Genomic DNA, 11,565 nt, shown 5'->3' with positions numbered 1-11,565 from the left:
ACTCGCCTCTTTCAATCCTGATTAGCTTTGGGCGGCCAGAAGCCCGCCTATGATTGGCCAGCCCCGCGATTCAGCCAAGTTGCTCAGTGGCCGCAGTCCCGAGCGGTACAGCGTTTCCTCCTGGCAACAGCCCGACCTGGCGCTCATAGGCTGAGCAGATTGATATGCCCGGACTTTTGGGTGACTGCAGCCCGTGCTCATTGGCTATTTGAGGAGTGATAGCTGCCCTCATGTTGGTGGACGCTGTGCGGCTGCGCAGGGGCCGACTTTCTAGAGGAGGCGGAGCTTCGTTCTCCGCCGGCTGGAAAAGCGGTAGGTACGGCTAGTGGCGACAGCAGAATCCAAGCCTTAGCCCTGCCGGGGCAGTGGGCTTTAGGTAAGAACCGTACAGTTTTGGAATCCTTTAAGTTTGTTGCTGCTGTAGCCGTGACCGTGAGCTCCGGTGGGGGAGGGGCGGGGGGGTTTGCCGTCAGCGGTGAGCGATAGACATGGTTCTTGGCTAATGGGAACAGGAGCTTCTAAAATGGGTCCTGAGATTGGTCCTTTCTAATCTCTTATGGCCAATGCACGTCGGGAAGGGAGGCGGGTGTACTGGGCCTTATTTTCTTCTTCCTGCGGCCGGGCCTCACTCGCCTAGGCGGCGGGGCCGGGAGGGGCAGGCCGTCTAAGCGGTGAGGTTCGGGGACCTTGGGAGCGGGGGTCTGCCTTGGGAGTGGTACCCGCGGGGGTAGCTGCGAGGGGAGGGGGCGGGAGTTAGAGGTAGTTGTTAGCAACAGCGACCTTTACTGAGTTACTAAGTACCGGGCCTAGTGCTTAGCGTTTCGCTTGCATCATCTGAGTTAATCACAGAAACCCTGCTGGGCAAAGAGGTTGGGATCCCCATTTTACAGGTGGGGAAACTGAGACTCGAGCAACTTATATACAGCCAAGGTCACACAGCTTATAAATGGCAGAGACCGGATCTGAATTCAGAGTTGTTTTGATTCCGGAGCCGGACCTCTTAAACCACTAGGCTTTGTTGCTGAATGGGGGAAATGAAGGAGTCAGGGAACAGGAGCTTTCCCCAGGGAATAGGTTGGGGGAAAGGCATCCTAGGGTTGAAAAAAGGCAATGAGCAACTGAAGTGGGGGCGAGGAAATCAGTTATTCAACAGTTACCGAGTGTCTGCTCTACCGAGTGCATTGTTCTAGGTTCTAGGCATACAAAGATGACTAAGTCCAGAGGCAGGCCGTAGCGATGGGACCTAACACCGTGTTCACATTATATGTTTTTGTAAAATTGGCTGAAGAAAGATATTTTGATTTTTAAAAAAGAGGGTCTTCAAAACTGATTAAACTTGAGGTTCCTCCACACTTGGCTCTGCCCTTGCAAAGGGCTTAGTCTAGGTGGAAATTATGATGTAGGCAGCATAGGGTAATGGAAGAAGCACTGGGGTGCACTGCAGGATGGTGGGGAGATGTCTTGCTCTGTAAAATGAGGATAACCATTTACCTCCTATGTAAAGTTTTGGTGAGATGCATGGAAAGCTCCTGGCCAAGAACACACTTCTTTATTTTTGGTGAAATGGAAGCTTGAGAGATGTGGGTAGTGAGGCTTGTCTTCTTTCCTACCTTAGACAGTTCTGTGCCATGCTGTCTTCCTAGTCTGTTAGTAGGTTGCTGGTAGATTGGAGGCAATTGATTCCCTTCTGAGCTCTCTAGCTCTCGAGGGATCTCTTGGATCTGGGCTTTGGGGCCCAGATTCGGGGAGTCGAGGAGGGAAATGTTTTTGCCTCTAAAGTGGCTCCTTTTAGCTGGTGTGCTTGGTTCTTACTCATTTGGAATAGTCTATTGTGTTATCAGGCAATGGGGATGCACCCACTTAGTTGCAGGCCTCATCTAGAAACACAGTATTTCACCTTTTACAGTCAGTTTGAAGTTTGCCCTGTATTGCCAGTTTATTGCCCATTTACATTTTGTCCTTTGAATTCTGGGAATGGAACAGTTGAACTAGTCTCTAGCTTGACCTCATGTAGTACTGCTGAAATGACATTTTGGTTTAGGTAGAACAATTTCATTTTAGGGTTTGAAATACTAGTATCAGTAGTACTTTTTAACTCTTAAACTTTGTAATCTTGTAGCCAAGTAACTTTCCTTAGGAATCTAGAATCCAGTTTTAAAGTGGTGCCCTAAAAGGGAGCCCATAGGTTGTTTTTTAAATCTTGTTGTAATACATCGTTTAATACCTCCTGAAGCAATTATCAAAGGTGAATAAGGGAGGAACTTGAAAAGATAAGAGTAAAATAGGGGCAGGGCAGCTCTAGTATTGTTCAGTGGGACCAACAATCTAGTAACAACTTTGAGCTGAAACAATGTCTACATTTAAATGAGGTTTAATTATATACAATTTTGATACATTGGATCCTTTTAAACAGAGCCTTTTCTATCTGTGTTCTTGTTCACTTAAATAACCTACCTAGAGGCAGATTCCAGCTGTGAGGTCTTAATGTTTCTTCAGGATTTCTGCACCTTTTAGTGTTTCAGCACTGACATTCCTAGCATTTTTTTTTCTTTTTCAAGTTTTATTTAAATTCCTGTCAGTTAACATACAATGTAATATTAGTTTCAGGTGTAAAATTTAGTGATTCATCACTTATTTACAACACCTCATGTTCATCACAAGTGCCCTGCTTCCTTAATATTCATCACTCATTTACCCATCCCCCCTGACATTCTCAGCATTTAATTCTAATTACATTTTATGTTCTTAACGTATTTCCTGTCTGACCAAAGTGACCTCAAAAAGGAGGGAAGATGGCTTCTGAATCTGAAACTCTGAATCCCAGTGCTCGGATAATGACCTTTTACCCAACCATGGAGGAGTTCCAGAACTTCAGTCGATACATGGCCTACATTGAATCCCAAGGAGCTCATCGGGCTGGGCTGGCCAAGGTGAGGGTGGGTGGGGTTGTTCCACATGGCTTTTGTGACAGGGCAGCAGGAATTTTTCCTAAATGGGGGATGAAAACCAGGCAGGGTGTTGAGTGTATACTGTCCTATTTGCAAGTTAATTCCTTTCGTTAACATCTGAAGCATCTTTTAGGTAGCAGGAGAGCTGAGAGCCGCTTGGCTTCTTTAAAGGGAAGTAAAGAGCCAGTGTCCCAGGTCCCTCTGCTGTGCTGCTTCCATCCTCATGGTGGAGATGGGTGCTTTAGTGTTTTTACCTGTCACTGAGGGCTTATACCCTCCACCTTCTCTTGTTCTCATTTCAGTCTCACCTAGCTCTCTGAGAGCAAGTTGGCTCTTTATGTGCGCTTTCTGTTAGATTAAGAGAGAATCAACTCCTCAGCCTCCTGTCTTGGTGTCCAGATAAGATACTGAGCTGAGAATTAGTATTATCTTTTGTCATTGCAGCGAGGCAGCTAGTTGGTGGCCACACTGGATCAGGGTTAGCCCAGCAGTGTGACTTGCTATGTTTGGGTGAGCGTGCTTAAATCAGAGTCACTTTATAGTAAAATCGACTGGCTGGATAGCAGCCTGCCTACATCCTGGATTGTGACCAGCTGGCCAGGTTTCTGATCTGTTTCTTGTGTTCCCTACAGGTCGTTCCTCCAAAGGAGTGGAAGCCACGAGCATCCTATGATGATATTGATGATCTGGTCATTCCTGCCCCCATCCAGCAGCTGGTGACGGGGCAGTCTGGCCTCTTCACTCAGTACAATATACAGAAGAAAGCCATGACTGTTCGCGAGTTCCGCAAGATAGCCAATAGTGATAAGTGAGTGAAAACCTGTCCCTTCCTACTCACATAGCACCTAGGAGCTAGCGTCTCATCCTCAACACTGCTGTGTGCCACTGAAGGATGCTCTCCTCAGCCCTAGCTCTGTCTCCCCTTCTGCTCTTTTTATGGAAGCATCCTTACTATTTTCTGTACTGTGTCACAGTCTAAATACATCCATATTCTTACCTAAAGTAATCCTATTGTTCTTCCATCAGACGTGGCATCATTCTCTGACCTTGGTAAGTTGCAGAGTTGCAAAGGAAAATGTTGGGAGTTGGTTCAAAAGGAGTTTTTGCCAGATGTGTTGGTAACACCTGCTTATCGAAAGGTGGCCCTAGTAGTTTCTTCTCTTCCTTCTGGGTCCTTCTGTCTTTTATCAGGCTCAGACTCCTCACTACCCATCCAACCGCTGTCTCCTTTCCATTTTGACATAACAAAGTGTGAATAAACTGCCATGCTGGTTGTTAGTTTCTTTGCCTCCATTCTTCATCATCCGTACATCCTTATCTCTGTTAGACACGTCTTTGTGTAGGCTCCCTGTTTTCTGTGGTTTCTTCTGTTGTTTTTCATATTTAGCTTTCATTGGACCTCAGATTTACAGAGAATGATTATTTTGGTTCCCTCTTGAGCTCTTGACTGCACCTTCTTTAATCCTCTTTCTTGGACTTCCTCCCTTCCCATGTTACTGCTTAATTTTGAGTGTCCACAAGGGATTCCTTCCTTTTCTCTTGCTTTTTTTCCTGTGCTCTTTTGATCTATACACGTCTTGATTTCAGCCAATCAGACGTATTAGATTGTGTCTTTGCTGTGAATGACCCCAAAGCTGGATGTGTGGCTTGCCAGTCTTCACGCTTCTGGGGACACCACTTCATGGCTTTATGAGTGCTTGCTCTCACGTCAGATCTTGTTCTGTTTCTATGCTTTACCACCTTTTCCTTTGACTTACCACAATTCAAAATGTGGCTTTCTACTTCTAAAGATTTTATTTATTATTTGACAGAGATCGATGCGGGGCTCGATCCCAGGACCTGGGATCAGGGCCTGAGCTGAAGGCAGACGCTTAACGGCTGAGCCACTCAGGCACCTCTGGTTTTCTACTTCTATTGACAGCTTAACTCTTAGAACTTCTGTGTCACTGACTAACCTGCTGTCTAAAGAGCGAGTTTGTGTAAAAGCATGTTGAAGAAGTGTGACATGCTTTGCAGATGAAAGGCTGTGCCATCCTTTATGTCTGGTTTCTAGGTCTGTGCTGGGGCTGGACTTGCCTGCCTTCCGGCTCACATGGGGCTCCGCCAGAGGCCTCAGTCTCCTGTGTCTGGTTTCTTCTCTCAACGTAGGGGAGGCCTTTTCTTTCAGGATGGCTCTTTTTCAATTAGCCAGTCCTGTCTTTCCCCTTCATCTGAAATGCAGCAAATTCTTACCCTTGATTTCTAGGTGCATGGTCAGCCAGCTTTAAGAAAACCCAGCCCGTAAAAATCTGAATTTATAAAGCAGATCAGTTGGAGGTGGAAGAATGAATCACTTATATTTCAAAGGGAATTTAAGAGTCCTAAACTTTATTATGAGTAGGTTGACATTAAAGTGTAAGGCCAGATTTAAAGTAAGATTTTTTTCCTACTCAGCCCGTTTTCCCCACAGTTTGGGGTCTTTGCGTCCACTCTGTCCGTTCATAATATTTTTTTGCCATTTGAGTTACAGTGCGCATTTTCAAATATCTTCAATTTATACATTATTTTTTAAATTGCTGTGTAATTTTTGAGTGGTTTGAAGTTTTAGAAGGTTTTTTTTGGAGTAAATTCGTAGTAGGTGATCATTGAGCTAAAGAGTTAGATATATTTAGTGCTTTTATAGAGACATACAGACAACTACGTGTGTGAGTACATATATAAAAATATATTTTTCCTTTTTTTAAAGCATCTTATTTTTTTAAGACTATTTTTATTCATTTGACAGAACGCGCGCCCGCGCGCACGCACGCACGCACACACACACACACGAGCAGGGGGAGCATCAGCGGGAGAGGGAGAAGCAGACTCCCTGAGAGAAGCCTGATTTGGGGCTTTATCCCAGAACCCTGGGATCATGACCTGAGCTGAAGGCGGATGCCACTCAGGCGCCCAAAATACGTTAAAAAAATAAAAAATAAAACAGAATACTTTGTTTTTAGGTGTGATTATTTGTTGAGTTAGCCACTGCATAGCGTGCTGGGAGTGTAGCAGTGATAATACAGATGAGCCCTCTTGGAGCCGTTTCCTTTACAGAGTGAAGAGAAGTGAATGCTGTTCTAAGGCCTCAGCTCTTCACGTGCTGGCAGGTTTGGGTTGTCTGTGGATATGTAGGGATTTGCATTCTTGGTTCTCACAAGTTTGTGAGCCTATTTTCTCCCTGGGTGGCTAGGCCACTGCTGATTCCTGCAGGGTGTAGTTTTAGTGGTCTCTTGAAAGAGTTGAGGGTATTATGCCTCTTACATGTACATGACCTTCCTCAGGCCCAGAGCTCTTAGAAGGGATGTTGAGGCAGTTACTGTGTATTGGAGCCTTGAAGGCCAAGGTTATGTCTTGTTGGTCTGAAATAACTTGCTGTCTCTAGAACAGAGAATTGTGTCTTGTGTTGTTCATAATGCCTAAAGAATTTAGTCCTGATAAGTGGTTAATACTTTTTTTACTTTTGAAAGGTACTGTACCCCACGCTATAGTGAGTTTGAAGAGCTTGAACGGAAATACTGGAAAAATCTCACATTCAATCCTCCAATCTATGGTGCAGATGTGAATGGTACTCTCTATGAAAAGGTGAGACTCAGCGGAAACGGCAGCGTTTTTATAATCTAATACCATTTTTATCTGACCAGCACATAGTAGGCACGGAAAAGCTGCTTGCTGAATGAGTGGTCGAACAAAGGAACGATCCACCACCAGCTGATGCGCTGTGCTCACTTAATTGTGGGTATTTTTGCATGTGACTGAATTTTATTTCTCCCACTCTACATGTGAATTGGGTGATGCGGTGTTCTTTGCAAGGGCTGTTAGAATAGTCTGTGGGTGGTAGCTGATGAGTTCTTGAAAGGGTGGGATCACCGTTAATGAAAATGTTGGGGGAGAGGCAGTGTGGTTTCTGCAGAAAAAAGATCACTGACTATTCTAGTGAAAGGGGTGGATATTTAAGAGAAACATATTTAGATTTTCAGAACGCTCAAAAAGATTCTTTAGCTGAAGCTATTATAACAAAATGCATTGGATTGGGGTGTAGTGTTTTTTGACATAAAGAACAGCCTTAGATACAATCTAAGAAAGGAATATTTGGGACGGTTTTTGGATGATTAAAAAATCTGTAGGGTGTTGCAGGGATTATTGCTCAGATTAATTTAATGTTTTTGTAAATTATTGGAAGGAAGGGGTTTAACTAGATCCCACGTTTGTTGATGACAATTTTTTGAGTGGTGTAAAGTGAAACTTACAGATGTAAATGGCAGGAAGATACTGTAAGGGTCTGGGATGGGGAGGTACGAAAGCTGGGCACAATAATGTAGAATGGATTTACAAGAGGCGGGCTCCTAGCAGACCATTACAATTTAGGAAAAGGATTTGGGTGACATTGTAGACTTTTTACTGAAGACTCTGCCCAGTAGAAATTGGGGTTAAAGAGTCACAAATTGGGATAGTTAATTCCCATGTTGTATTTTTGGTGGTTTAAGAGTTCTTTCCTATTTTGATGTAAGTTTCTTTAGCTTCAGATCAAACTCTTCCTCCTGGGATTGAGAACAGGAGGTTGGCTGTTCCCTCCTGATTCATCTTTCATATACTGGTTTTCTTTACCAAGTGGTATTTGCCCTTTGGGGGTCTAATGGCAGTGGTGGTTGTGAAGAGTGAGTGAGTGGGGTTGTGGTCCTCGGGTCCAGGCTGTTTCCACATTATTCCACATCTTCATTAGAGGTGACAGGTCACCTGTGACCTCTTCTCTGATTTGTAGATTCAGAGCCTTAGTTTATATTTACTATAATTGCCCTCAACTGTGATTTCCTTTGCAGCATGTTGATGAGTGGAATATTGGCCGGCTGAAAACAATCCTGGACTTGGTGGAGAAGGAGAGTGGGATCACCATTGAGGGTGTGAACACCCCGTACCTGTACTTTGGCATGTGGAAGACCTCCTTTGCCTGGCACACCGAAGACATGGACCTATACAGCATCAACTACCTGCACTTCGGAGAGCCAAAGTCCTGGTAAAGCCGGGCCGCACTTGGCGCTGGGGCTTCTCAGGCCACCGCAGGCCTCTCAGCTCTCATGTGCCTACGCAGCACCTCGGGATCTAGTTAAAATGCAGATTCGGCTTCAGGAGGCCTGGCCTGGGACTGACATTTAACATTGTCACCAGGTGTTTAAGCCATGAGATGCTGTTGGAGCTCTGGCACTCAGACCCCCTTTGAATAGCAAGGCTTTAGAGGGCAGGGCATTTAATACCCTTGTATGAAAAGCTAAGTTGGCTGAGTTACTGAGAGCCACAGAGGCTCTTCCAGCCTCTCCCACTGTGATTTCTTTTTCTGAACAGGCCTGAGGCATTTCTTAGAGGCAGACTTCTAAGACTGGAGGCACTCTTTCAGGTGATAGAAAGCTTTCTTTTCCTCATGGAAAAAATATTTGGTGAGCAGCAGTGTGTGCTTGCCCTGAGAGGGGATGCAAAGCTTCTCAACATATGCTTCCTGCTCTCCGGGATGTTCTCCAGTTGGGGAGACAAAGATCTGTTCTCTGCTCTCTCCCTGTGCTGATCCATCTCTCAGTCCCAGCATTTTAGTGAAGGTGCTTTGTTGGATAGCAGTGACCAAGACAGAGGAGGCATCTATTCTCATAGATAGGAGACTGGTCAGGAGATTGAACGTGTGAGGAAATAATCCACTGTGAGAGAAGTTCTGATGGGCGCTCTAGGTCCGCATAGGAAGAGTACATGAACACGGGGTGGGGATTGGAGAAGGCTTCCCTGGAAGAGGTGACAATGAAGCTGAGACCTAACATGAGGAGGCCTAGCTGATTGGGAAGGTGGCGGGTGTTTGGGCAGGGAAGACTGAGGAAAGTGTGTCCAGGTGGTTGGAACAACACATGCAGAGAGCCTAAGTTGAGAGAGAGCACGATGTCTTGGGAAATAGAGGAAGTCCATTGTGGTTTGGGTGCCGTATATAAGGAGGGAAGAGCGAGCAGGCTGGCAGGGACATCGTGGGCCAGGTCACGGGGAGTCGTGGAAACTGTGCGTCTTCATTGCCTTTGCCAGCATCTCAGCCACCTCCTTTCCCAGAGGTTTTCCTTTTTTCAGATGTTTTCCAGTTTCTAATCTTAGTGGGGGTGATCTCCTGAGCCTCTGCTGACCCCCTAACTGCTGTCCCATTTCCTTTCTTAGATGGCTAGACTTCTAGAATCTGTAAATGTTGCTTTTGTGGTTTCTGCCTTTTTACTCCTAAGTTCCCTGAGGTTGGATTTTCATTTTTCTGGAGAGAGAAGATTTTCTAGTTATTACACGTGCTCTTTAGGTTATCGGAAGTGGGACCTCCAGAGACTTCTGGGTAAGGTTGCCTGATGGATCCCAAGGTCCTTTGGGTGACCAACATTTTCTGCTACTCCCCATCTGTTTTGTTTCATAATGAAATTATTTGGGATGAGAAATTTCTGTTGGGGAATAATCTTTAGAATCAGTTGTAAAGGTTAAAAAAGGACCTACTGTGAGTTGCAGAATGTTAAGTTAAACAGTTCTGCAAAAATTTTAAGTGGTCGCGTGGTTTCCTTTTTTTTTTAATAAAGAGCAATTTCTGTGGTGTATCACTACTCCACGGAGTGGAGGAATGGTTAATTATTGGGTAATCAGTGTAGCTGTTACGGAAATGAAGAGAGAAATGGGGTCAGCAGCAGATACGGGGCCTAGTCTCTAGGATCAGATCCCACTTTCATCTCGTTTTCCATTCCTCCTCAGTCCTGTCCCAGTTAGGCCTTTTAGGCTTTGTTAGGAGCACTTTAATGCTATCCTTTTAAAAATTTTTTTTATGTCTTGAGCATTATAAAGGAGAGTAATGCTGGTTACATACCATAGATTCTGCCTCTTGTCTCAGTAAATGAGTGAACATAAGAAAACTACATTCACTTGTACTTTGTGGGCTCTTCCCTCCTCTCCCCCGATAGTCTAATATATCATTTCTCCAGACTCCTTTCCGGTTTTTGTGGTTGGGAAGTTGAAAAATCTGGTATTTCGAGCTGTTTTGAGAATGGGAAAGAGCCCCTTAGGTCCTGTAGTGTCCTCTGCTCAGCATGCGATGCTTTTCTGTGATTGCAGGTACTCTGTTCCCCCTGAGCATGGAAAGCGGTTGGAGCGCCTTGCCAAAGGTACTATGTCTCCCCTCCGTGCTGGGTCCGACCTTCCTGTGAGCTGTGCTAATTGCTCTAAAATGTCCATTCGCTGTGGTCAGATGCTTGTGTGTCCTTTCTCAGGCCTGTGTGTAGGGGATGAGCTAGACTGCTGGATTGGTTACCCCAGCAGAGCAATTAAAATCGGAAACTTCCTCCATTTGTCCTGGGAAGGGACTAAGTCATTCATTCATTCATTCATTCTTTTTTTTTTTTTTTTTGACTACTAAGTAAGTAATTTCTAGTCTTTACCTCAGTTTTATTAGGCATGGGTTTATTTGACCACAGATCGTATACCAGTCATATTGGGTCTGGTTCTTCTGTCGGAAACCCAAATGTGAAAATTCAATTTTTGTGCTTTGGTTCTTTTAAGTGGACTTTAATAGATTTGTACCACCAGAGAGCCTATTTCAGGAGAGCTTGGGTAGTCTACTCTGTGGATGTGTTACTAACAAAAGATTGAGGGATATAGGTTAACAGAGGAAGGTCCTAAATAGTTTCAAAGCATTTTATAAGGACAGGGCAGCTTGGGTGATCTCAGTCGCCCAAACAGAATTTGATTACCTATGTAACAGCTTGCATGGGAGAAAGCCCAGGGGCTCATTGTAGAATTTTAGGATTGGCCTGAAGCTAGAATGATCTGTGGTGATTTATCCTCCTTATCATCTGGATGAGACACACAAGTGTGCAGCAACTCCAGGGTTGAATTGCTGGTGGGGAGCAGTGTATTAACCCGTGTCCATGTTCAATGAAACAGGTTTTTTCCCTGGAAGTGCTCAAAGCTGCGAGGCTTTTCTCCGCCATAAGATGACCTTGATTTCCCCTTTAATGCTGAAGAAATACGGAATTCCTTTTGACAAGGTGAGCTTATTTTACATACAGAAGTCCTTAGGCTTACAAGGAAGCCGCCCGTTTTGGTCTGTTTCACAGAGGAGCTTTAATCTAGTTCATCACTCTGTACCAGGAGTGGGCCGGAGCTATAACCGATGTAGCCATACTTCGATCCAAGGGTGTTAAAGGTGGAGGTACTGTAGCTCCCCGTGCCCGAGCAGAGTCCAGTCCCCTTGAACAGTGTTGACTTGGAGGAATGGTCAGTTAGAGCGATGGGGTCTGATATGATAGGGCTTTGCATTTTACAAAGACCTCCGGTAGTTTTGGGACTTATCCTGTGTTACTCAGCAAAGCTGTGGCAGAGCTGGAGCTCAGAGGGCCAGTTGGGTGGACTTCAGCCATTTGCTGCAGCTGCTTCAAGTCTGCTCTCGTTCAGGTCACTCAAGAAGCTGGAGAATTCATGATCACTTTCCCTTATGGTTACCATGCCGGCTTTAACCATGGCTTCAACTGTGCGGAGTCTACCAATTTTGCTACCCGGCGGTGGATTGAATATGGCAAACAAGCTGTGCTGGTAAGTCTGTCGGGTTTTTTCC

The 11,565-nt window shown here is 45.0% G+C and overlaps 1 protein-coding gene across 3 annotated transcripts in view; it reads left to right on the top strand.

The window, feature by feature from the left end:
• The first annotated feature begins 250 nt into the window (after window positions 1-250).
• Window positions 251-11,565, top strand: part of KDM4A (lysine demethylase 4A) — a 44,088-nt gene continuing 32,773 nt past the window's right edge. The window contains exons 1-8 of one of the 3 annotated variants that reach the window (XM_028123270.2): window positions 251-312; window positions 2,772-2,930; window positions 3,581-3,756; window positions 6,434-6,548; window positions 7,784-7,977; window positions 10,068-10,117; window positions 10,896-10,999; window positions 11,406-11,543. In XM_028123270.2, coding sequence (XP_027979071.1) covers window positions 2,793-2,930; window positions 3,581-3,756; window positions 6,434-6,548; window positions 7,784-7,977; window positions 10,068-10,117; window positions 10,896-10,999; window positions 11,406-11,543 — 915 coding nt within the window. In that variant the 5' untranslated portion in view covers window positions 251-312; window positions 2,772-2,792. Of the gene's footprint in view, window positions 377-590; window positions 672-2,771; window positions 2,931-3,580; window positions 3,757-6,433; window positions 6,549-7,783; window positions 7,978-10,067; window positions 10,118-10,895; window positions 11,000-11,405; window positions 11,544-11,565 lie in introns of those variants that run through there. The other 2 variants (XM_028123268.2, XM_028123269.2) reach the window with 2 other exon arrangements.

This window comes from Eumetopias jubatus, unplaced genomic scaffold (assembly GCF_037043125.1).
Source record: "Eumetopias jubatus isolate StellerSeaLion01/CBP00866 unplaced genomic scaffold, mEumJub1_p1.0 scaffold_4, whole genome shotgun sequence".
Lineage (NCBI taxonomy): Eukaryota > Metazoa > Chordata > Mammalia > Carnivora > Otariidae > Eumetopias > Eumetopias jubatus.
The sequence above is the reverse complement of the archived record's forward strand: the minus strand, read 5'-3'. Positions and strand labels throughout refer to the sequence as shown.